At 51.1% G+C, this 26,526-nt stretch overlaps 1 protein-coding gene across 7 annotated transcripts in view; it reads left to right on the top strand.

The window, feature by feature from the left end:
- The window catches only part of PPFIA4 (PTPRF interacting protein alpha 4), a 204,969-nt gene that overhangs the window by 100,388 nt on the left and 78,055 nt on the right, over nt 1-26,526 (top strand). For all 7 annotated transcript variants that reach the window (XM_050956078.1, XM_050956083.1, XM_050956080.1 and 4 more), the window contains exons 3-5: nt 21,261-21,362; nt 22,403-22,567; nt 24,776-24,850. In XM_050956078.1, coding sequence (XP_050812035.1) covers nt 21,261-21,362; nt 22,403-22,567; nt 24,776-24,850 — 342 coding nt within the window. The remainder of the gene's footprint in view (nt 1-21,260; nt 21,363-22,402; nt 22,568-24,775; nt 24,851-26,526) is intronic.

Here is a 26,526-nt window from a genome sequence, read left to right as displayed (position 1 = left end):
TGCGGGGGAGGGGGAAGGGGTTAGATTCCAGGGAAATTTTTTTTTTTTTTTGCCATACAGTACAGTACTATAGTTGGGAGGTGTAACGATGCTGGTTCTGGTGGGACCCAACTGCAAGTGCCAATTCAGGACAAATTGCTTAAAGCAGGGCAGTTACAGCCCAAGGCTGGGGTTTTTCCACCTCTAAGGCAAACCAAACCAGCCAGACAAAGAGGACTTTGGTCTTGCCCCACTGGCTAACCACAAGTCACACACGCAATTTCCTTAGACATTCCAGTTTTCCAGTATCACCACCAGTGCCACTTGTTATGGGGACAAATGGTTATGAAAACCAACACCCCAATAAAAGAAAAAAGGTTCTCCTGATCCCAAAGGACAAAGCCCCAGACCCAGGTCAATATACGAATCGGATCTTACCCACAAATCACACTGTTGCCAATCCTTTAGAATTTAAAATCTAAAGGTTTATTCATAAAAGGAAAAAAAGATATAGATGAGAGCTAGAATTGGTTAAATGGAATCAATTACATACAGTAATGGCAAAGTTCTTGCTTCAGGCTTGTAGCCGTAATAGAATAAACTGCAGGCTCAAATCAAGTCTCTGGAGTACATCCCCCATTGGGATGGGTCATTCAGTCCTTTGTTCAGAGCTTCAGTTTGTAGCAAAGTCCTTCCAGAGGTAAGAAGCAGGATTGAAGACCAGATGGAGATGAGGCATCAGCCTTTTATAGTCTTTTCCAGTGTAAGAACCTCTTTGTCCATACTGTGGAAAATTACAGCAAAATGGAGTCTGGAGTCACATGGGCAAGTCTCTGCATACTTTGCAGAGTCTCAAGGCATATCTGCCTTCTCTCAATGGGTCAATTGTATAGCTGATGGTCCTTAATGGGCCATCAAGCAGGCTAGGCAGAGCTGACACCAACTTGTCTGGGTGTCACCCAGAAGCATAGCATAAGTTTGAAACACAGACAGTATAGAGCCAATATTCATAACTTCAACTACAAAAATGATACAAACATATAGACAGCATAATCATAACCAGCAAACCATAACCTCTCCATAGACCCCTTTTATACCAGATTTGGTGCCACTACAGGACCTTGGTTGCAACCATGTTCTATATGGTCCCAGTTCAAGTCAATAAGGTGACGGGAGGAGCCCCCGCCTTATCCCACACAGGCACAGCCCACTAGCACTGGAGCCAATGAGGCAGTCAAGGAGGCTGAAGGTGCTGTAAGCTAGGAGAAGCACGTTGTACAGCAGCAGCAGCAGCTTCCCCTACTCTGCAAACACCAGGGGTAGGGGGCTCAACCCTCGGCCCACCCATGCCACCCCTTCCCCCAAACCCCCACCCTTAACCCGCCTCCTCTTCTCCCCCCTCCCACTTTACTCTGCACGTCATGTCCTCGCTCCTCCCCCTCCCTCTGCTGCCTGCAGCAATCAGCTGGTTTGCAGCATTCAGGAGGCAGGGGAGGGAGGAGGAGCCTGCACACCAAGTCCTCGCTCCTTCTCCCATCCCTCCTGAATGCCTCAAACCAGCTGATTGCCAGGGGCAGGAGGCGGGGGGAGGAGGGGGAAGGCGCTGATCTGCAGGGTCTGCTGGCGAGCGGGAGGTGCTGTGGGGCGGTGGGTGTATTGGAGCTGATGGGGGGGCTGCCAAATGTGGACAAAGCAGGTAGCCAAAGGACATTATAGCGAAGCATTGCACAACTTTAAATGGAGCATGTTTTGTAATTGAGCAGGGACTTAAGATCCAAACAACATTAAGTGAGGGGACGTTAAGTGGGGAGTTACTGTACAGCTTTGAAACTTTACTGCGCAGAAGAAAAATGCTGCTTTTAACTATCTTAATTTAAATGAGACAAGCAAAGAAACAGTCTTCTTACCTTGTCAAATCTTTTTCTAAATTTTCCCTTTATATTTTTAGTAGTTTACGTTTGACACTGTACTGTACTGTATTTGTTTTGGGGTTTTGGTCTCTGCTGCTGCTTGATTGCATACTTCCGGTTCCAAATGAGGGATGTGTTGACCGGTCGGTTTGTAACTCTGGTGTTGATAATGCCGAGGTTCTCCTGTGTAGTGAGAGATGGGCAATGCTACACCAGCAGCAGTGTCTCTTTGACCTTGTCTCTCAGTCTAGCCCCCTGGTTTTCAGCTCCTACCAGCCAGCAGGAGCCAGCCTGTCTCCTGTGCAAAAAGGTTGAAACTGGCTTTGAGCGCAGGGCATTCTGTCTGCAGCAGCTCCCGTTGATCTAGGTCTCTGAGAATTAGGAGCAAGCAAGCAAAGTACTGAGGTCCAGGTCCTGAGGTGCCTAAATCCCTTTAACTCCTAATTTATTTCAGTGGGTGTTAGATGCCTAAATCCCTTTGGGGATCTGGGCCTGAGCCTCCAGTCCCTTTGGCCCATATCCATAGCAGGCCTGAGCCTCAGCTGGCCCCACTCAGCCGAGTATTGTGGGGAAGCTCTGACTGGGGATCCCCGTGGGCAGGGGAGCCAGCTATCTGTGATCCCAGTGAACTGATGGCTCATAGAGAGCTGTCCCCCATCCCTCCCAATTAGGGTTGCCAAGTATCCAGTTTTTGACTGGAATGCCTGGTTGAAAAGGGACCCTGGTGGCTCTGGTCAGCACCGCCGACCGATCCGTTAAAAGTCCGGTTGATGGTGCTGTGGCGCTAAGGCGAGCTACTTCCAACCTGTCCTGGCTCCGCGCTGCACCCACGAAGTAGCCAGCAGGTCCAGTTCCTACACAGGGGGCCACAGGGCTCCATGTGCTGCCCCTGCCCTGAGCACTGGCTCTGCACTCCCATTGGTTGGGAACTGCAGCCAATGGGAGCTGCGGGAGAAGTGCCTCTGGGTGAGAGTAGCACGTGGAGCCTCCTGGTCCCCCAACCTAGGAGCCGGACCTGCTGGCTGCTTCGGGGCGCAGTGCACAGCCTGCCTTAGCCCCACTGCGCCGCTGACCGGGACCACCCAAGGTAAGCCTGTGCTCCAACCCCAAGCCCCAACCACCTGCCCCAGTCCAGTGCCCCCCCAAACCTGGAGCCCCATCTTGCACCCCAAACCGCTCATCCCTGGCCCTAGCCCAGAGCCTGCACCCCCAGCCCAGAGCCTGCACCCCCAGCCGGACTCCTCACCCTCCCTGCACCCCAACCCCCTGTCCTAACCCGGAGCCTCCTCCCGCATCCTGAACCCTTCATTTACAACCCCACCCCAGAGCCCTCCCTCCAGCTGGAGCCATCATTCCCTCCTGCACCCCAACCCCCTGTCCCAGCCCAGAGCCTCCTCCTGCACTCCAAATCCCTTGGCCCCAGCCTGGAGCCCCCTCCTGCACTCTAACCTCCTCATTCCCAGCACCACCCTGGAGCCCTCACCCTGAGACAGAGTCCTCACCCCCTCTCGCACCCCAACACTGTGCTCCAGCCAGGGCTGGCTCTAGGTTTTTTGCCACCCCAAGAAAAAAATTTTTGGCTGCCCCCCTCCCCAACCCTGGGCTCTCACCCTCCCACCAGTGCCCTCCCCCTCCCACACCCCCTGCCGCCCCAGCCCTGGGCTCTCTCTCCCCCCCTCATTCGCACTCCCTGCTGCCCCAGCGCTGGGCTCTCCCCACTACCCCACCTCACCCGCACCCCCTGCTGTCCCAGCCCTGGGCTCCCCCCACCATTGCTGACTCTGCCTGCTCCCCCCTTGCCTCCAGCCCGTCCAGGCTGACAGGGTCAGGGTAAGCAATGGGGCTCCCAGGCCACACCTCAGCCCAGGGTCCCTCCAGCCAGGGTTCCCGCCTCCAGGACTGACTGGGATCCAGGAGGGCAGAGCGGGGGGACCGCCCCGGCAGGGGGCTGAGGAGCCCGGGCAGGGTAGCCCCAGAGGGAGTGGAGCCCCGGAGAGCGGGACACGGGCCCCGCACAGCAGCACCCCGCCCTCTATGGCCCCACTGCTGCTGCTGCTTCTGGCTGCCCTGTGGCATCTGCAGACGGCTCCGTGTGCCCCACGGGGTGGCCCCCACCCTGAGTGTCCCCCGCTCGGAGCCTGCCCTGCCCAGCCACAAGGTGTGAGTGCTGCTCCCCCAAGGCGCGAACCGCAGGTGCCCCAGGAGCCCTCTGCGCACGATGTGCTGCTGCTGCCAGGGCTGGCTCTAGGCTTTTGCTGCCCGAAGCAAAAAAAAAAAAAAAGTGTCCAGAATGCCACCCCTGAAAATGTGCCACCTCAAGCACATGCTTGGTTTGCTGGTGCCCAGAGCCGGCCCTGGCCCCAGCCCAGTGAAAGTGAGTGAGGGTGTGAGAAAGCGAGCCACTGAGGGAGGGGGAATGTAGTGAGTGGGGGTGGGGCCTCTGGGAAGGGGTGGGGCTAGGGTGTTCGGTTTTGTGCGATTAGAAAGTTGGCAACCCTACCCCCAGTGGACCGCCTTCTCTCCCAGGTGGGACTGCCGCCTCTGACATACAAGGAACTGGGATGTCCAGGATGCTCCTGAGCCCAGCTGAGCACCCTGGCAGATGTCCCTGGGCAGCAACCTCAACAAATGCTTGATTCTGGGAAAAACCTGGACGGCGGCAGCCCTGCTCCCAGGGTCAGTTCTACGCTCAGTGGGGGACTGAAGGAGTCAGATTACACTCACATGGCTGAGCTGGCAGTACAGGGCACTGGGTAACTCCTCTCCTGAGCTGTTCCACACGGACACTGTCCCTCAGGCCCCTCACTGCCCCAGAGGCCTGGCTATGCTTGCTCTCCCCACTGGCACGGGGCGTAGAACTGACCCTGGGAGCAGGGCTGCCCCCGTCCAAGTTTTTCCCAGAATCAAGCCTTTGTTGAGGCTGCTGTCCAGGGACATCTGCCAGGGTGCTCAGCTGGGCTCAGGAGCATCCTGGACATCCCAGTTCCTTGTATGTCAGAGGCGGCAGTCCCACCTGGGAGAGAAGGTGGTCCACTCGGGGTAGGGTTGCCAATTCAGTCCCCCACCCCTGTGGTGGCTGGGCCACGTACAGAGGTTGAGGCTCCTGCTGCAGCCTTGGCTGACAGAGCTGGGTCCAGGTCAGGCAGGAGAGGCTTGTGCTTTAAGAACCACAGGTTGGTCCTGGGTTCAAGCCCCACGGCTGACGATCCACCCAGGGGCATGAGGAGGGTTTGCTTGGTCAGCAGCAGCTCCCCAGAGGCCAGGACCCCGGATCCTGCATGGCAGTGAAGGGGCTCCTACAGAGCGCAATGCCATTCACCCCGAGGGAGGAGCCACTTGGGGACCTGGTGCTGCAGGGTGTGGCAGCACCTTGCACCAGTGGTTCTCCTTTCTGATCGTGGCAGCAGCAGGACCCAGCAGTGCAAATCCAGCCCTGCGGGATGGCGCAGACTCGGGGCCCCTTCCAGCCCAGGAGATAGGCCGGCACACATCCTCTGCTGCTCACTTGAGCATTACAACCCTCACCTGTCATGTTTTCTGAACAAGTGGCAGTGCCTGGGAGTCAGAGATTAAGTCCTGTATCTCTGCAGAGAGCAGGCTCATAGGCGAGTGTTCTGGGCATGAACAGAGCCCCTTTGGCAATATATCCTCTTATGCGTCTACCACGTTCCCTTAATCCATCACTGTTATTACTCCTGTTGTATTACCGCAGTGCCAGATGAGATCAGGGCCCCTTGTGCTAGGCAGAGTGAGAGACAGTCCCTGCCTTATATAGCTGTGTGTCTATGCAAAGCACACAGTAGGTGGGAGGGGAAACTGAGGCACATTAGAGGGCCATGACCTGCCCATGGTCACCCAGCTGGTCAGTGGCAGAGCCAGGAAGAGAAGTCAGGTCTCCTGGTTTGTCTGGCAATTCCATGCCATGTATTGCTCGGGGTTGCGGTATCCCCTAGATGTGTTTAGTTTTCTCTTAACATTTATTCTGCTGTGTTCCTGGGCCTGAGTGTTAGACTGAAGTGATGAAAAGCACCAGAGCCAAATCTTTCTTTTGTTCAAGATTGGCTCCTCTTTGAACCTCATAAGGAGATGGCAGAATATACTGTCCCAGACCTGCAGTGCTCCAGTGGAAGAATGAGAATGCCTTAGAGGCTGTCTGAGGCTTAGAACTGAATAGAAGTTTCAAAGCCACGGTACAGATGGCTTTGGACAGATTCCTTTTCTAAATGTTCCATTCCCCCATATAATGCCAAGTCAATAGCACTGATTTCCCAGAATAAACAGCCTTCCTGCCTCTCCTTCTCTTTACAACGCAGGCCTGTCAGAAACAATCATTCCAATTAGGGGCCTGAAATGAGATTAATCACGCAGATGGATCCAATTTATTCCTTGAGTTCCATTGCGGTACTCGACTCAAAGCGCTACTGCCATGAAGGGATGACGGATTTTAGCTTTGCTTCAGAAACATTGTGCCAAGTTCTCCTTCGTGCTGCAGGCAGTGCTTGGAGACAGAGAAGATGGCTCCTGTTTGATGGATGCCTTCCTAAATTTTGTGTCTTAGCATTGCAAGTTGTATCCTATCCTGAGGGCCTTTCCTGTGTTCTCAGGAATCTGACTAGGGGTTTCTGCACTTTAAATCCGCCCCTGACATCAGCAAACCCTCAGACCAGGGGCCCAGAGCGCTCTCAGAGGAGCAGCAGGCCCATCTTTCCGCACCAGCTAAGGTTCGATTCCATTGCAGAGGGGGACGAGCTGTGACGTGCAGAGCCCTTACTGCTGGTCCATGGAGAACGCTCCTTGCAAAGAAAGATCTTGGGAGAATGGTAAAAACAGCTGGAATAAGACAGAGCTGCCAGCCCACTAGAGGCTGCTGCCCCCTTGGAGAGGGAGGAGAAGAGAAGAGAATGGAGATAGTAAGTAACAGGAATGGAACCAATAGTGGGGCTGGAGTTGCCCCAGCCACCAGTGGGCTGGGCTGCTGAATGAGAGAGACAGGAGACCTGGCAGCTGGAGCAAGGAATGAGAAGGACCAGGCAGGAGGGCAGCATGTGCAGGAGGAAGGGAACCATAGAAGCGTCTAAAATCATAGACTCTCAGGGTTGGAAGGGACCTACGGAGGTCATCTAGTCCCACTCCCTGCTCAAAGCAGGACCAATCCCCAACATGCACAGGAGCCGGGGGACAAACGAAGTAGCACAGATAAGAGGGGAAGAAATTAACTTTTTTTTTCAAACAGGACAACACACGTATTGCTTTGGAGGCACTGAACAAAAACCTCAGGGCTGCCCTAATATCCCTTCCCTCAGCCATCATCTGCTGAGATTGCGTCGGGGTGCGGCCAGCTGGAGAATGGGATCGCGGGTGGGAAGCATTCACCAGACGATCACTCTGTTAAGACGGGGTCCGTGCTGGAATGTCTGAGGTGCTGGGTAGAGAACTAGAGCCAGGGGCCTGATGCCGTCCCTGCCCTGCACCTTGTTACTGACACCTATGCAGTGTGGGTGGGAATCCGAATGGGTGCGCTTTGCCTGGGTGTCCGTGACAGACAAGGGCCTTTGCGTCACTGTGAGTTACTGTAGGATGGGTGACACACCCTGGGCTGCCATTATAGGGAATACAGAGAAATGGGCTGGTGTGAGAAGATCCTTCGCTCGTATCCATCTATTGCTCAGTTGGAGCTAAGGAGCATTTCTCTCTCCCCTGGGACTCTGGTCCCAGGGTGATTGGGCAAGCGGGTGGGAAGTGTAGAATAGAAAAGCAGATAAGTTGATACACTGCAAACCAAGACTTAACCCATGTTCAGTGGGTTCCTGTGTCATTCATTACACACCACCCAGCCTGTCCGCAGGGGGCCCAGATTCTCTCTTAGCTACGTTGGTGTAAATCTGGATTTATTGCCAATTCAAACTGAGACCGAGCTGGGCCAGAAACAAGGCCCATATCTGCGAGAGCTCTGGCTAATTCAGCCACTACAAACCACTGAATGAGGCAAGGGACCTGTGGGAACGATGGAACATGCTTGTGTAGCTAAGGACTGTTGGGCCAGAGCCTCAGCATTGACTTCAGCAGAGCTGCACCAATTTACAGCATCTCGAGATGTAGTGATATCACAAAGCATATGCCCAAAGAGGCAGAGTTAGGGTTGCACGGGCAGCCTTAACTTTGGCATTCCCCTGACTTGGAAGTACTTTCACTTGGCTTTCTTAATGTTCTTGTCTAGATTAAAAGTTAAGGCCATACGGCTGGAAGGGACCCTTCAGGTCAATCCCAACATATCAGCCCGTTCATCAGTGTATCAAGCTCCGTCTTATACCCAGTTATGTGTTTGCCCTCACGACTCATATTGGGAGGCAGTTCCAGAACCTCCCCAGTTAGAAATCCTCTTCTACTTTCCAGTTTAAATGTATTTGCGGCCAGTTTATCCCTATTTGTTCTGGTGCTAATGGTCTCTGTTAGCTTCAGTCGTGCTTCTGCCTTGCTGGTGTTTGCCCCTTCCCTCCCCATATATTTATAGAGAGCAATTGGGCTCTCCCCAAGCCTTCCTCTTGCCATCTCCTCTCATCAAACAGGCTCTCCGTCCCTAGCAGCCCATCTCTGTGCCTGCGCTAATTTGACCGTAAATTGGTTTAAAAAGCAGTTTAAACCAGTGCGAAACCCCCTTTTGAACACTGTTAATTAGATTTAAACAGGGCTTAGAGTGATACAGTGTAGCTCAGTAAGGAATTGAGTTAAACTACAGTGCTGAGAACCAGGTGGAAACCAAATTAGGTGTAGCAGCACAGGTTGCACCAGTTTCATAATGTCATAGACTTTATGGCCAGAGGAGACCACTGTGCCTGCATTATGCACGCGTTCTGCAGATCACTGGACAGAGAACTTCACCCGGGATTCCTGCATCCATCCTAGAGCTTGTGGTTGAGCTGGAGATGTAGAAAAGAGATGTTCAATCTTGATTTATAAACTTCAAGTGACAATGAATCCAACACATCTCTTGTAAGGTTTTTCCAAGGATTAGTTATAGGGCTGTCAAGCGATTAATTGCACCGTTAAAAATAGAATACCATTTATTTAAATAGTTTTGGATATTTTCAAATATATGGATTTCAGGTATAACACAGAATACAAAGTGTACAGTGCTCACTTTATATTATTATTTTTCATTACAAATATTTGCACTGTAAAAATGAAACAAAAGAAATAGTATTTTTCAGTTCACCTCATACAAGTAGTGTAGTGCTATCCTTTCATCATGAAAGTTGAACTTACAAATTTAGAATTATGAACAAAAAAATAACTCCACTCAAAAACAAAACAATGTAAAACTTTAGAGCCTACAAGTCCACTCAGTCTTACCTGTTGTTCAGCCAATTGCTTAAACAAGTTTGCTTACATTTGCAGGAGATAATGCTGCCTGCTTCTTGTTTACAATGTCACCTGAAAGTGAGAACAGGTGTTCTCATGGCACTGTTGTAGCTGGCATCACAAGATATTTATGTGCCAGATGTGCTAACGATTCATATGTCCCTTCATGCTTCAACCGCCATTCCAGGTGATGTGCGTCCATGCCGATGACAGGTTCTGCTCGATAACGATGCAAAGCAGTACAGACCGATGCACTTTCAATTTCATTATCTGAGTCAGATGCCTCTAGCAGAAAGTTGATTTTTCTTTTTTGGTGGTTCAGGATCTGTAGTTTCCACATTGGAGTGTTGCTCTTTTAACTCTTCTGAAAGCATATTTCCACACCTCCTCCCTGTCATATTTTGAAAGGCACTTCAGATTCTTAAACCTTGGGTCGAGTACCGCAGCTATCTTTAGAAATCTCACATTGGTGCCTTCTTTGCGTCTTGTCAAATCTGCAGTGAAAGTGTTCTTAAAATGAACAACATGTGCTGGGTCCTCATCCAAGACTGCTACCACATGAAATATATGGCAGAATGCAGGTAAAACAGCAGGAGATATGCAATTCCCCCAAGGAGTTCAGTCACAAATGTAATTACCACATTTTTTTTAATGAGCATCATCAGCATGGAAGCATGTCTGAATGGTGGTCAAAGCAGGAAGGGGCATTTGAATGTTTAGCATGGTGCAAGGAACGGCGGGAGCTGGGAGTCCTCGTGCCACGGGTGAAGAATACAGATCACACTATCATCACTCCAAAGCTAGAATCATGCTGGAGACAACCCTGAAGGATGCCATGTGTTGCCAATATGGGGAAAACCTGAAGTAGAAGCCGGACCAGGGCAAGGCGTTTGAGGTGACTTGCAGGTGGGACGCCAGCAACCACTTCCTCCCCAGGGGCAGCTTCACTCAATTTGCCAACTAGAGGTTCATCCACAGGGCCCGACTCAACTGCATGCCTCTGAACTGAGCTGTCCACCACAGGAATCAGGACAAGTGATGCAGGAAGTGCGGCTCTGCCAACGAGACGCTACCCCACATCTTGTGTAGCTGCAAGCCCCATTTGAGAGCTTGGCAGCTGTGACACAACAACATCCAAGATCTCCTGGCCAGAGCCATCCTGCCACCCATGGGGAAGGTTGCCGTGAACTCTGCCATCCCCAGAACCAACAGCCACTGCGACTGGACATCGTCATCACCAACAGGGGCCACAAAAAGATCGTCATGGTGGATGTCACAGTGCCGTTCAAGAACTGGACCCCGGCCTTCGACGATGCCTGAGCTCGAAAGGTAGAGAAATATGCCGCTCTGGCCCAAACCTTGAGAGCTAAGGGTTACCAGACACATGCACTGATCGTCGGAGCCTTAGGCGCATAGGACCCCAGTAACAACTGAGTGCTGAGAGAATGCGGAATTGGACAATGCTACGCTCGGCTGATGCGGCAACTCATGGTGTCGGACTCCATCAGGTAGTCGAGGGACATCTACATAGAACACATCACCGGACATCAGCAATACCAGGAGGGATGAGCTGGAGTGCCGATAAGAAGCGCGGTCAGGAAAGTAACAAATACTGTCCTCATGGATTGTATTTTCTAAATGGACAACCTACCTAATTCTCAATTACTGAGGAACAATCTCCACTCATTGATATATTTTGCTTTCCACAACCAAATCTCCATACAACTTTTCATGAGTCATGTACTCGAGTATTCAGAGTCTAATATCTAAACTGTATTGTTAAATCTATTCACCTGAATTCGGGTTATTGCTGATTATGCACTATCTGTATCTTTAAAAGCAGCAAAGAATCCTGTGGCACCTTCTAGACTAACAGACGTTTTGTAGCATGAGCTTTCGTGGGTGAATACCCACTTCGTCAGATGCATGTATCTTCTGACTTTTAAAAGCTTTATATTTGTGAATAATCTAAGCACTATACTCAGATGTACAGACACTCTTTTCCCAACCTATGTATTATATAATTTTTTAACATTAGGTTTAATAACATTTTTATATCTCGCACATAAATACCTTGCAATGCCAGCTACAAAAGCGCCATGCAAATGTCTGTTCTCACTTTCAGGTGACATTGTAAATAAGAAGCAGGCAGCATTATCTCCCATAAATGTAAACAAACTTATTTGTCTGAGCGATTGGCTGAATAAGAAGTAGGACTGAATGGACTTATAGGCTCTAAAGTTTTACATTGTTTTGTTTTTGAGTGCAGTTATGTAACCAACAAAAAATCTACATTTGTAATTTGCGCTTTCATGATAAAGAGATTGCACTACAGTACTTCTATGAGATGAATTTAAAATTACTATTTCTTTTGTTTCATTTTTACAGTGCAAATATTTGTAATAAAAAATAATACTATAAAGTGAGCACTGTACACTTTGTATTCTGTGTTGTAATTAAAATCAATTGAAGTGTCACGAGAGGAGGTTTTGGAATTAATTGATAAACTTAACAGTAACAAGTCACTGGAACCAGACAGCATTCACCCAAGAGTTCTGAAAGAACTCAAATGTGAAATTGCAGAACTATTAACTAGGGTTTGTAACCTGTCTTTTAAATCAGCTTCTGTACCCAATAACTGGAAGATAGCTAATGTAATGTAATGCCAGTATTTAAAAAAGGCTCTAGAGGTGATCCCGGCAATTACAGACCAGTAAGTCTAACGTCAGTACTGGGCAAATTAGTTGAAACAATAGTAAAGAATAAAATTGTCAGACACATAGAAGAACATAACTTGTTGGGCAAAAGTCAACATGGTTTCTGTAAAGGGAAATCATGTCTTACTAATCTGTTAGAGTTCTCTGAAGGGGTCAACAAACATGTGGACAAGGGGGATCCAGTGGACATAGTGTACTTAGATTTCCAGAAAGCTTTTGACAAGATCCCTCACCAAAGGCTCTTACGTAAGTTAAGTTGTCATGGGATAAGAGGGAAGATCATTTCATGGACTGAGAACTGGTTAAAAGCCAGAGAACAAAGGGTAGGAATAAATGGTGAATTTTCAGAATGGAGTGGTGTTCCCCAAGGGTCAGTCCTAGGACCAATCCAATTAAACTTATTCATAAATGATCTGGAGAAAGGGGTAAACAATGAGGTGGCAAAGTTTGCAGATGATACTAAACTGCTCAAGATAGTTAACACAAAAGCAGGCTTTGAAGAACTTCAAAAAGATCTCACAAAACTAAATGACTGGGCAACCAAATGGCAAATGAAATTTAATGTGGATAAATGTAAAGTAATGCACATTGGAAAAAATAACCCCAGCTATACATAGAATATGATGGGGGCTAATTTAGCTGCAGCTAATCAGGAAAGAGATCTTGGAGTCATCGTGGATAGTTCTCTGAAGATGTCCATGCAGTGTGCAGCAGCAGTCAAAAAAGCAAACAGGATGTTAGGAATCATCAAAAAAGGGATAGAGAATAAGACAGAAATATCTTATTGCCCTTGTATAAATCCATGGTACGCCCACATCTTGAATACTGTGTACAGTATGGTCTCCTCATCTCAGAAAAGATATACTGGCATTAGAAAAAGTTCAGAAAAGGGCAACTAAAATGATTTGGGGTTTGGAACAGGTCCCATATGAGGAGAGATTAAAGAGGCTAGGAGTTTTCAGCTTGGAAAAGAAGAGACTAATTGGGGATATGATAGAGGTATATAAAATCATGAGTGGTATGGAGAAAGTGAATAAGGAAATGTTATTTACTAGTTCTCATAAGAACTAGGGGAAAAAACAGGAGTACTTGTGGCACCTTAGAGACTAACAAATTTATTTGAGCATAAGCTTTTGTGGGCTACTGATGCATCTGATGAAGTGGGCTGTAGCCCATGAAAGCTTATGCTCAAATAAATTTGTTAGTCTCTAAGGTACCACAAGTACTCCTGTTCTTTTTGCGGATACAGACTAACACGGCTGCTACTCTGAAACCTGTCATAAGAACTAGGGGCCACCAAATGAAATTAAGGGGCAGCAGATTTAAAACAAATAAAAGGAAATTCTTCTTCACACAGCGCACAGTCAACCTGTGGAACTCCTTGCCTGAGGAGGTTGTGAAGGCTAGGACTATAACAGGGTTTAAAAGAGGACTAGATAAATTCATGGAGGTTAAGTCCATTAATGGCTGTTAGCCAGGATGGGTAAGGAATGGTGTCCCTAGCCTCTGTTTGTCAGAGGTTGGAGATGGATGGCAGGAGAGAGATCACTTGATCATTACCTGTTAGGTTCACTTCCTCTGGGGCACCTGGCATTGGTCATTATTGGTAGACAGGATACTGGGCTGGATGAGCCTTTGGTCTGATCCAGTATGGCCGTTCTTATGTTCCTATGTAATATATTTGAAAATGTAGAATAACATCCACAAATATTGAATAAATTTCAATTGGTGTTCTTTTGTTTAACTGTATGATTAAAAGTGCAATTAATCACAATTAATTTTTAAATTGTGATTAATTTTTTTGAGTAAATCACATGAGTTAACTATGATTAATCGACACCCTAGTTAGTTATCCTCAGAGGTAAAAATGTGCCCTTTATTTCCAGTCTTACTTTGTTTAGCTTCTTCGTCCATGATCTTGTGCTTAAGTTTCCTCTTAGTCCCACTAGTCTAAAGGACTGAGTGCCGTGGGTCTCTCAGGGGTTTTCCAGCCCCCAGATCATTCCGTAGCTCTTTTCTTGCACACTTTCCATTTCTTCAACATCTTTTTTGGAAGTGTGTACTCCAGAACTGGGCACAGTGTTCCCATACTGGTCTCACCAGTGCCATATATATATAATACAAGTTCTTTGAGGCCCCGGAAGAATCCCTAGCTTTTCTATCATGCTTTTCATCAGTGGATCTCAAAGCACTTCATATTATCCTCATTGGGCGGAGAGGGAAACAATGAGCCAGGGAGCGGGTCCTTGGGGCTCACGGCTCTGTCTGCCTAGTTATGCTTATCTGCACTTTGGGTTTTAATACGAGCCATGAAGATTTGAAATGTCCAGAGCTGCCTTTTTCTGGGGATCCCCTCCCAGGCAGGTCTCCTTATGGTTAGTTTCCAAGCTCTGTTTATAATCATCCTTAATTTTAGCCACTATCAAGCCTCCCTGTTTCACTTTCTAATCCATTTATAGGTATCCCTGCTTAGACTGGAAAGCTTATGACAGTCCAGCCTTCTATACATGAGCTGTGATCTACACTCAGAACAAGATCTGGCACATGGTTCTCTAATCTGCAAGGGCTCTCTGCCAGCGACAGAGTTACTCTTAAGTCTACTTGCAAAGAAAGGGGAAAAGAAAGGAAAGCAACTTGACCACCTTATCGCTATTCCCAAGAGTCAGTCGCGGGATGGGCGCAAAAGGCCAAGTTCGCAGTGGAATCTGGCTCCAGTGAAGTCACGTACGTTACCCTAATGTAGACGCCCCTAGCCTTGCAACCCCTTATGATCACCTTACCTGCCCCCTCTGAATTTGGCCCCCTGAATCTCAGCCCCAGGGAGTCTCAATGGGTGTAACTCGCCTGCCGAGGGGCCAGAACAAGAGTGCAGCAAGTAAAGGGACTAACTGGAAGGTGTAAATTGGTGCATGGTGAAGTAGCCCCCACCCTATTCTGATTTCCACCTTCTCACATCCTCGGTGGGTCAGATTTGGAGGTGATCTGTATATGAGGGTGATACACATTAATATAACCCTCCTTTTCCTCCCTGGGTAACTGGGGAGCAGGCAACGCTTACCTGTATGCCCGGGCGCCTGATGTTGTCAACAGTAAAGTGCCAGCCCTCTGTGGAGAAAGAAGTGGTTCAGGACTATTTAGAAAAGCTGGACGAGCACAAGTTCATGGGGCCGGATGCGCTGCATCTGAGGGTGCTAAAGGAGTTGGCGGATGTGATTGCAGAGCCATTGGCTATTATCTTTGAAAACTCATGGCAATCAGGGGAGGTCCCGGATGACTGGGAAAAGGCTAGTGTAGTGCCCATCTTTAAAAAAGGGAAGAAGGAGGATCCAGGGAACTACAGGCCAGTCAGCCTCACCTCAGTCCCTGGAAAAATCATGGAGCAGGTCCTCAAGGAATCAATTCTGAAGCACTTAAAGGAGAGGAAAGTGATCAGGAACAGTCAGCATGGATTCTCCAAGGGCAAGTCATGCCTGACTAACCTAATTGCCTTCTATGAGGAGATAACTGAGTCTGTGGATGAGGGGAAAGCGGTGGATGTGTTATTCCTCGACTTTAGCAAAGCTTTTGATATTGTCTCCCACAGTATTCTCGCCAGCAAGTTAAAGAAGTATGGGCTGGATGATTGAACTATAAGGTGAATAGAAAGCTGGCTAGATCGTCGGGCTCAACAGGTAGTGATCAATGGCTCCGTGTCTAGTTGGCAGCCAGTATCAAGCAGAGTGCCCCAAAGGTCAGTCCTGGGGCTGGTTTTGTTCAATATCTTCATTAATAATCTGGACAATGGTGTGGACTGCGCCCTCAGCAAGTTTGCAGATTCCACTAAACTGGGAGGAGTGGTAGACATGCTGGAAGGTAGGGATAGGATACAGAGGGACCTAGACAAGTTAGAGGATTGGACCAAAAGAAATCTGATGAGGTTCAACAAGGACAAGTGCAGAGTCCTGCACCTTGGACGGGAGAATTCCATGCACTGCTACAGACTAGGGACCGAATGGCTAGGAAGCAGTTCTCCAGAAAAGGACCTAGGGGTTACAGTGGATGAGAAGCTGGATATGAGTCAACAGTGTGCCCTTATTGCCAAGAAGGCTAACGGCATTTTGGGCTGTACAAGTAGGGGCATTGCCAGCAGATTGAGGGACGTGTTCATTCCCCTCTATTCAACATTGGTGAGGCCTCATCTGGAGTATTGTGTCCAGTTTTGGGCCCCACACTACAAGAAGGATGTGAAAAAATTGGAAAGAGTCCGGCGAAGGGCGACAAAAATGATTAGGGAGCTGGAGCACATGATTTATGAGGAGAAGCTGAGGGAACTGGGATTGTTTAGTCTGCAGAAGAAAGTAGCTATCAAATCCCCCCTCATTCTTCTCAACTATCTGAAAGAAGGTTTCAGAGAGGATGGATCTAGACTGTTCTCAGTGGTACCAGATGACAGAACAAGGAGCAATGGTCTCAAGTTGCTGTGGGGGAGGTTTAGGTTGGGTATTAGGAAAACCCTTTTCACTAGGAGGGTGGTGAAGCACTGGAATGGGTTATCTAGGGAGGTGGTGGAATCTCCTTTCTTATTGGTTTTTAAGGTCAGGCTTTACAAAGCCCTGGCTGGGATAATTTAGTTGGGGGTTGGTCCTGCTGTGAACAGGGGGTTGGACTAGATGACCTCCTGAGGTCCCTTCCTACCCTGATATTCTATGAAATCTGGAGTATCTTGGGATGGTGATGTCTGGATGGGAATTTTCTATCCACTCCTCTGCTGCAGTCCTCTTACTTGTAAGGGAAATTAAAACTGGCCGTGGCTCCACCTGGCTGGTCCTGTACACTCTCAAGGGCATGCCTGGGGAGCCTCCAGGAATGAACCTGATCTCATCTTTGCAATGAGTCTAAATCAAAACCCCCAATTCTAAACAGTCTACTCTTACACTGGAGTGAGCACATCTTTCCTTAACAGCTTAAGAAAACACTATAACAGACTGAGATGAATTGTTACCGCTAATTTAAATTAGCAGGTGGCAGTATGATAAATCAATTAACCAATTTACGCTGCCTCCATTTACCCCACCCCGAGTGTGTGCACTCTTCTGGGTTTCAGGTTCTAAATGCTCGTGTGGGCATGCTGGAAACTGGGGGCAGCACTTTGTTGGTCCAGTGAATCCATCTAGCCAAGGCAACAAGGGGCAGAACGTCAAGTATCAGAGGGGTAGCTGTGTTAGTCTGGATCTGTAAAAGCAGCAAAGAGTCCTGTGGCACCTTATAGACTAACAGACGTTTTGGAGCATGAGCTTTCATAGGTGAATACCCACTTCGTCAGATGCATGTCATCCGACAAAGTGGGTATTCACCCACGAAAGCTCATGCTCCAAAACATCTGTTAGTCTATAAGGTTACACAGGACTCTTTGCTGCTTTTAAGGGGCAGAACAACTCCAAACTGGGATTAGGGTTAGACTGGAGTTGTTTTAACCAGAGGTCAACAACCACTTTGGAGAAGAGGCAGAATGGTCTTGCAAACACTTTCCCAAACAAAGGTGGTGGTTACTCCCACTGCCTTCACTGCAAGCCCAGCTCGGTCAGCTCTGGGCACAGCAACAGTCTCTGCTCTGGCTCCAGGGAAGCCACCAACAGCTTCTGAGGCTCCCTATTTGGTCAAAGGCCCAGCAGGCTTGCAGCAGCAGCTTCTGGCTTCCTAGCAGCAGTGTAGCCACAGCTCCTGGCTTGGACAGAGCTCCATCAAGCAGTCTCCACTCCTCCCCCAAAATGGAGCCCACCACATGCTCTCCTCGCATCCCCTGGAAGCATCTCTTCCCCAAGGCCTCCTGGGAGTTGTCGTCTCCGAGGCTGGATTGCAGCACTCAGGATCTTCCACATGGGAACACTCCCAGTTCAGTTCAGAGGCCCCTCTAGTAACAGGTGCCTACATTAGCGAGGGATTCCAGTGTGCGCAGCTAGACACTCAGAGGCAGTCCCTGCGCAAGAGTCGGCAGGAGTCTAACTGGTGTCACTTACACCCTGGAGGAGCTGGAAGAAGCTGTGAGTTACACCATCTTAGACTCACCCGAGTTTGGCCCAGGGCCTTGAGTAGATGCACCAATCCCTGGGGAGGTGCACTGCTGCATTGCCGAATTCCTTTCCACCAGCCTCCGCATTAGGGGGGATGCTAGAGGAGAGACAGTGGTAAAGATCAGATCCAGCAAGTGTGGGTCAACCTCTCTCTATGGGTGGGTGGGTGGGGGGGTTGGGGAGAGAGCTAGGGTGAGCATGCTGGCCAGGGAGGGGTAGGAACTGACTGAGCTATCCCCTCAGAGGTGGTCCAAAGTGAGACTCCTCTTGTAAACCAAGAGGGCTCCAGCTGGTGTAGTGCCTGTGCTGACTGAAGTAGTTGGAGTGAAGGGAGAGGCAGTCTCTGGAGCAGGTGCCGGGCCGGTTAGGGCTGTGTAGCTCAAAGTCCACATCTCAGACTGCACCCACAGAGCCATCGGCAGCCGGTGCAGAGCCTGGGGCCCAGGGCCGATGTGCTCACGACGACACACGCTGCGCAGTTTAGTATTTCTCTCCACTGGTTCAGTTCTTGTGCAAAGCGGCCAAGCAGACCTAATGAGAGCTGCCTGGGCAAATGCTGCTCTCCTGGGTGCATAGTGCAGCTAAGGAACTGTGGAAACAGTCCCTGTTCAATACTCTCTAAGCTGTTTCTAAATGCCCGGCTAGTGTTTAGACCCCCACTAAAGCCCCCCAAATTCTGCCCTGTCTGCGGATGCCTGATTTACTGTGATGTACTGATGAGTGCTCTGCGCAGTTCAGACTTTCTTGCTCTTTTGATCCTCTGCTTCCAGCCCTTAGACCTGATGTGATGATTTCTCCCTGGTTTCTCCAAATGCTGCTGCAGAGGCGACACCCAGATTGTCAAATGCAACATAGGAAGCAAAGGTGGCTCAGAGTGGGAATCTGGGACTTGGGAGACCCAGGTTCAGGTCTCTACTATGCCACAGCCTCCCTGTGTGACCTTGGGTGAGTCACTTCCCCTCTCTGGGCCTCAGTTTCCCATCTGTACAATGGGGATTCAGCACGACCCTGTCACACGGGGGAAAGGTTGCAAGGGGCTTGGATACTACAGTGATGGCGGCCATAGAAGTACCTTAGACCGGACATGCTGCATGGTACAGACAGGTGTAGGAGGCTGGTGGGCTGGGTTGAGTGGAGCTGCTGTGAGACACATGCTCCAGCACCACTTGCCCTATGAGCCCTGGAGCTGCTTCCTGTCTAGACGGCGAATGGGGCTGCCTGCATTTCTCTCGGGGTGAGCATGTGAGTGCCGATTGGGTCCTTCTGGGGGAGAGCATTTACTGCAGGAGAACCAAGGGAGGCGGGTGACGAAACTGGAGATGTTGGGATCTGAACCAAGAGGAGCTTGTGGTGGTTCCATTATCTCCGGAGAATTGTTCTCCACCGTTGGTAGGAGAGCGAGGCTAGACAGGGCAGGGGAATCCCCCATTAACTCTTTCTCTGTGTGACGCCCAGGGTTGGACCCTTGGGGAAGCCACCTGATGTACTGAGATACCACTGAGTCTACCTGTTCTGCCAGCCTGGTCCCCCTTTAACCTGTCTTGCCAAGCCAGGCCCTGAAAACCTCCTCTAACACACTCACAGGCAGGCCCACACCCAGCTGAAGACTCAGCTTCAGGGACTTGCTCCAGCACTCAGATGTCCACCTCCCTTGGAGTGCAGATCCACAGGTATATTATGAAATCCACCTCCTCCCTCAGTGTGGAGGAGGGTATGCACAACTTCTCTCCCCCCACCCCCACCCCCTGTTAGAAATTACAGACACTGGGTTATATTCTAAATAAAACAAATGTTAATAACTACAAAAGACAGATTTTAAGTGGTAAAATGGGTAGGAAACAGAACAAAGCAGATTACTAAGCAAATGAAATCAAGCATGCAAACTAAGCTAGTTTCACTTAAGCAATTGGTTACAAATAGTATTTCTCACCCTAGATATTGGTGCAGGCAGTTTGCAATGTTCACGTGGTTCAGAGCTCCAGTTATTCCTTTTCAGACTGGACCACTGTCTCAGTCTGAACTCCCCCCTTGCCTTCTCTTCTGCAGTCTTTTTTCCTGGGCAGACAGGCCATGGAAAGGAGGAGCCCTGTTTGCCTTCCTCCCCACCCTTAAATAGGATTTACATAAGGCAGAAATCTTCTGTTTCCCAAACGTGACCCCTCTTCCCTCACAATGGAAAGTTACAAGAAGTCCTAGGTAATGTTTTTAGTATCCGGTGACAAGACCACTTGATTCTGTGGGATCACAGCATTCATGAGTCAGGGGCAGTATGGAGGGTCCACAGGAAGGCCAAGCTTTTCACAGTCCATTGTCCTCGCTGATGGGCCATCTGCCCTGTCTGGCTTTTCCATTGTTGTATCTGAAGTGTTAGCAGTGGGCGTCACCCAAAGTAGCATAGCCGCAATACAGATATAGAGTCAATATTCCTTACTTCAGATACAGAAATGATACAGGTTCATTGGATAATCACATTCAGTAAATCAGAACCCTCCCAATGATGCCTTACGTGAGCCATCCAGCATAAAGTACATCTCAGTTATGTCATATTCCTATCATAAGTGTATTTTCATAAGGAATATGGAATGCAATGTCACACTCTGCATAACCTGAGCCCGCATGCCAGCTCAACTGTAAATTCTGGCCAGAGCACGTACAACGATCCCTGGAAGTCAGGCTGATGCAGATGGCAGGGGCTTGCCTTACAGGGAGCATGTGGAGCTAGTGTTATGGGGCTGTACTAGCTGCTGGTTGGTTAGTGGGTCAAATGTAAGGTGATGGTTTTAGCCTAAAAAGCACTACACAGTTGGGGATTGATAGCTGGCCTCTCTCCCTGCAGTCATGATGAGTGGGGCGGAGATCTAGGCCCCCTGTTGGTTTAATGGCAGGGTACCTAGCAAGGCACGTTTTGCCCCTGGGTGTCTAAAGACGGTGGAGTCCCACAGAGGCAGTCATTTCTGGAGGAGGGTGAAGGTTTGCTCGGGAAGGCGCTGTCTGTCCGGTTGAGCTGAGGATGGCGTTTGGCCGGGAGTTAGCTCTTGGCATCATTCTGGCGGTATCGTGGTTTTTAACCATGTTAGAGGCCCCCAAAGTAGCAGATTGAGGCCTCGCTTGTGTCCTCATCATACATCAGTCTGAAGAGAGACGCACCAGGACAGTGCATCTCCTCTCGGAGGTTTGTAAAGCCTCCCAGCGCTCAGGGCAGAGCCCAGCCTCTCCGCTCACTGTAGCATTGTGCCCTTTTGCAGGAGTTTGCCACGCTGACGAGAGAACTCAGTGCCTGTCGAGAGCAGCTGCTGGAGAGGGAAGAGGAGATTTCAGAGCTTAAAGCCGAGCGGAATAACACCAGGGTAAGTCACAGGGAATACTGTCCGTCCCTGGCCCTGAGACCTGGCTGCATCTAAGTCTATGTGAGCTGAGGTGCTTACTGAAAACCCTAGTGGTTCCTAACTCTGGGACTAACGATACCGCTGAGATCTAGGCAGAGTGAGAGCAGTTGCTATGCAAACCCCGTGCTGTCTTCTTCACGTACATTTACACTCTGGTTTGTAGCGTTCTGGGCAAGCTGACGCAGAGAAAGCAAACCTCTCTGGAATTTGTCCCCTAGGGACCTCCGTAGGCGGGATCTCATTATGTACGGCTTGGGAACAGACCCCCCCATATCATTTCTCTACAACCCCGTTAAATTCATGCTGATTACACTGCAGTATATGGACTGCCATACGGGCTGTTCTGACTGTCTTGGATCCACATGCAGCACTAAAGAGGAACCTCAGTCCTATGCTCTAGAAATCCCTGCTGGTCCAGCCCCGCCCTGGGCCCTGAGCTTTGCTAAGAATCTTCACTCTGCAGCAGCCCCTCAGCTCAAACTAACCTTCTTCTCTCAGCGCTGCTGGGGCCTGAGCTTGGGGGAGCAAAGTTGCCGTGCAGCAGGGATCTGTGCAGTGTGGCCTTTAGCCGCAGTGTTTATTTTCAATGGCCAGGGTGAGGTGAGCGTGCGGTGGAGATTTTGTGGCTGTGTTTGCTGGCCGTTTACCATACGTTTTCCCCAGGTCTGAGCATAAGGCAGGGTGGGTGCTCAATGCATCGTGGGAGAGATCTCCAAAGGCGTCCTGGTCTTTGCAGCTAGGTGAAGAGGGGTCTCCAGATCTCCCTCCCCAGTAATAAGTGGGTTCACGTTTGTAGCCTCCACTGTGCGCTGGGCAGGTGGTAAAGCATGTCCCCGGCTCTGTGCTGTGTAGCTGGGTTGGTCGCCCAGACAGGGCTGCCATGTGTTGTGCCACCGTGGCCTGTGCCCTGGAACTGGGGAGGAAAGAAACGGCCCCCCGGGCTGAGACGGGAGAGCGGAGCCACGGGAGGTGGTGAAGGCTTCTCCCTCCCTCTCTTGCAGCTCTTGCTGGAGCACCTGGAGTGCCTGGTCTCGAGACACGAGCGCTCACTGAGGATGACGGTGGTGAAGCGACAGGCTCAGTCCCCGTCCGGTGTCTCCAGCGAAGTGGAAGTGCTCAAAGCGCTGAAGTCGTTGTTCGAACATCACAAAGCACTGGATGAAAAGGTGAGTTGTGCCACAGAGGGGCCCGGAGCCAGCTGGGGCCCTGACCCCTTACCACAGCCAGTTGCCCTGCACCTAGGACACTCTGTATCCAGCGCTCTCACTGGCCCTGCCTGGCTAGCATCCAGCCCTCTCCCTCTCTGTGTTCGTGGGTGGAGAAGGCTGGACTTGAGGCCTATGGGAAGGCAGGTCCCAGAAATAACCCTCAAGCCATTCCTGTTCCCATCTCCTTTTTTTTCTCCTGTGCAAAGCAGAACCTCCTTGTCTCGAAGCGGCGGGACGTGTTTCCCTGAGTGGGACCGCAGGGATCTCTGCAGTCCTGTGGGGCATAATGGCAGCGAGATCACCCTCCCCCTGGATTTTTATCCAGAGCTCTCCTGGCAGAAGTGGGTCAGCCAGAGAGTTGCAGGCGTTGGCTTGCTTAACACAATGCTTCCGAGCCACTTGCAGTGTGCAGCGTCAGCTCCCGCCTTCCCTGCATACTGCGTGTGCTAGGGACGGACGGGCTGGCAGAGCCTACCTGCAGGGATCCCTCGTGTCTTGTTTTAAACATCCTGGAAACCCTGTCCCATGAGAAACCCATCCACAGCCTGAAGCCCCTCGCTCACAGGAACTGATTCTGTAAGTGTCTGTGTCTCAATATCACCCTGTTTCCTCTGACTATGCCCCTAGTATTATCCTAAATGACCTACGCCTGTCCGAGAGACGCCGCTGCCCAGATTATCTCTTGGCCAGGCTAGGCGGGTTCAGCTCTTTGCTCTGTCCTGACTGTTCTTGGCACTCCTCGAAGCTGTGGCAACTTTCTGGCAGCACGGTGCCCAGCTCGGAGCCCAGGACTGGTGCTAGACCTGCTCAGAGAGGCCTCCTGCTCCCTGGTGGGTCAGGGGGCAGACTTTTATCTTGGAAACCTGGGTCTGTCTCAGCATTGTCAGCGGCTGGGGGGAAGCAGAGGAGCAGTTTGGCTCCTGGGGCGGGGGATTTGAGAGGGTTCAGATAGCTGCGGGGGCTCAAAGTCATGGCAGGGCTCGGATCAGGTTCGGGTTGGTCATCTGGAAGGAGTTGGCTCATCTGAGAGCCCTGGTGTCCTGTCCCTGCAGGCTGAAAGCCAATGGGTCACCAGCAGCGCTCAGGGGCAGATCCTCTGCACTGTGCCACTCCCATTGGGAACCTCTGCCAGCTGGGGCTGCTCTAACCTGGCCTGGGGCAGAGACTCAGAGACATCATTGGTGGCTGGTTCTTGGCTTCTCCTCTTCTGGCTTGCAGAGCCAGCACCCCTCCTGCTCTCCCAGGGGCTCCCCCAACAGGCAAGCGGGCAAAGGAGCCGTCCAAGCTGCTGTCTCCTCTCCCCTGCGATGATGCAGCAGCTGCCCAAAGCACTGCTGGTTCCGCCCAGAGCCCAGGGGAGCTGGCAGCGAGGCAGTGACCCTATTACACTGTAGCCACAGGCCTGGTTCAGGTTCTTCGGAGCACAGCTCCAGAGCACAGGCACAGTCCAGACTCGCGTATAAACATTCCTGGGACCCGCCGCTGGCTGGGCGCCCTGGTGAAGTGCTCAGCTCTTGGGAGGTAGACGGGATTAGGCTGGGATGTCTGTCAGTGGTGTTGGGACGCTGACCCCTCCTGCAGTGATAACCTGGCCCCGGGTGCCTCTCTGCTCAGCCCTTCGGCTGTCCCGACCCCAGGGTGCTGCATGCTGCAGACGGACGGCTGGGGGTGGTGGCACTGGCAGTGCAGCTCTCCCTAGAAAGCCAACCCAGGGAGCCTGGAGGTGGGGAGAGGAGGAGAATTAGCAGGGGAGAGGGCTGGAGCCAAGTGGGATGGGACTAGCCCACCTATATAGACGGGACTAAATCCTGGGCCCTGTCTGAGTAGCTGGGGCTCCTGGGCAGCCTGGTGATGAGACGCCTTGTATGCCGCTCACACAGCGCCGGGGGAGTGGATCCGATCTGATCCCCATGCTCAGCCCTCAGTGGAATGGCACCGTGGGAGTAACACACATTCGAATCTCTCAGTGACTCCCCCCCAGGCTTTCCCCCTGCAGCCCCTCCCGGCTCTGGCCCGTGGCTGATGATTGGCAGTACCATGCTGCTATGGAGTGATCCTGGGTCCCAGCACGTGCTGGGCCTGGGCAGAGAGTTGGGCTGAGTCGAGGAGTCAGCAGTGCCTACCCAGCTAAGTGACAACCTTTCCCGTTGTCTCGAACACCTGCAGGTGAGAGAGCGCTTGCGAGCTGCCTTAGAACGAGTGGCAACCTTAGAAGAGCAGCTGGCGAGTGCCCATCAACAGGTAAGAGGGGGCTTCGGGATCCTTCCCTGGGGCCTGCGGGGCCTCGTCTGCTACCGACATTGTGCTGGGCAGCCGTGTGCTTCCTGGGGGGCTGGAACCCCTTGCTGCAGCTGAAAGAAACACCGACGCTCCTCCAGGCCCCTTTGATACAGCCCAGAGCCGCAGGCATCTGATCGGACAGTGAGTCTGTCCACTCGATGGCAGAGGCGCGACTCCTGCCGTTAACCTCATTCGATCTGTGAACTCCAGGAGAGAAACCAGTCTTCATCTTCTTGAAGGAAGCTCCTGGTCCTTTGGCCTGTTTGTCTATGGGTCTGTCCACGCTGCGCTCAGAGGGGTGACTGCAGCACGGGTAGACCTACCCAAGCTAGCTGTGACCTAGCTAGCTCGGGAACCAACTGCAGCGAAGCCCCAGCAGCCCAGGCTTCCGTATGGGCTGTACAGGCACAGCCTGGTCTCTGGGTATGTACTTGAGTGGCAAGTCTGTGCTGCCACAGCATCACTGCTATTGGGATTGGCGCTAGCTAGGTCTGCATGTGCTTTAGTCACGTCTCTGATTACAGCGTGGGCATCCCCTGAGCAATGAATCCAACGCTAGAGGTGAGATCTTAGACCACATCTGAGAGCAGAGAATGGGGCTTTCTCTCCTCCTCCAGACTTGCTGCTCTTTCCCTCTTTTGACCCTGTGGACAGCCAGCCACCTTTGGCCCTCTCTCACCCACCGGCCCCTGGCCTTCCTGCTGGGAGAGAACCATTCCTGGGACTTGGTCACCCTGGGCCATCATCCTGCCACAACAATAGCAGGATGAGGCCTCTGCTCTGTGAGACTCACTGGCTCACGAGCCTGGGCTTGTGCTGTGTGGCGCTGATTTGGGCTGTCACTAGAACTGCGTGTGCCTCTGAGCCAACCTTCTCATGCGTTGCACACCAGGGTGCGCATGGGCGGCGCCGGCCCAGGTTCCTGAGGCTTGTGCAAAGGAAGGTGCTGGCACAAAATCAGAGCGTGTCAGGGGGGTCCTGCTAAAGGTGGTGTCCAGGGGATGCAACCGGGACATGGGTGATCATTCCCAGTGGTCAGAGCCGGAGCAGTTGAGGGTCAGAGCCGGGTTACTGGAGGGAGGCAAGGCAGGGCCAAGGCAGGAGCAGGAGCTATCATAGCCTGGGGCAAATGTTGTGAGCAACTGCTGGGCTGAGCAGCTGGGCTGTTGGCTGGTCCCACTCATTGGGCAGCCTTCTACAGGCCAGCTGCCCTCATTAGGTTGCCTGGAGCCTGGCTCCACTGCAGGCCCTGCTTGCTGACAGGTGGAGTGTGGGCAGGTGGGGGAGAGCAGAAGGTTGGGTGGGTTGATTATGATCTTTGTCTCTCTGCCTTTCACCCCAGTGCCCTCCCTCCCTTCAGAAATGAACCAGCCCAGCCCCATGAATGCACCACCCTGGCACTGCCAGGGGGATACGGTGGGGCTCCATGCCAGGGCAGGGCACAGATGGGGGTGCAGAAGATGGGCAGAGAGCGGGGGCCATGGCGGATCTCGCTCTTCAAGAGTTTTCTTCTTCTTCTTCAGCCTGATTTTCCTGTCTCAGTTCTATCTCGTTTCTCCGAGCCACGCCCCCGTGTGCCAGCCTGATTCCTCCCCCCCGGGGGTCCGCACGTTAAAGCTTTGGTAGGTGGGAATCAA

The sequence above is a fragment of the Gopherus flavomarginatus genome, chromosome 5 (genome assembly GCF_025201925.1).
Source record: "Gopherus flavomarginatus isolate rGopFla2 chromosome 5, rGopFla2.mat.asm, whole genome shotgun sequence".
Taxonomy (NCBI): Eukaryota; Metazoa; Chordata; order Testudines; family Testudinidae; genus Gopherus; species Gopherus flavomarginatus.
The sequence above is the reverse complement of the archived record's forward strand: the minus strand, read 5'-3'. Positions and strand labels throughout refer to the sequence as shown.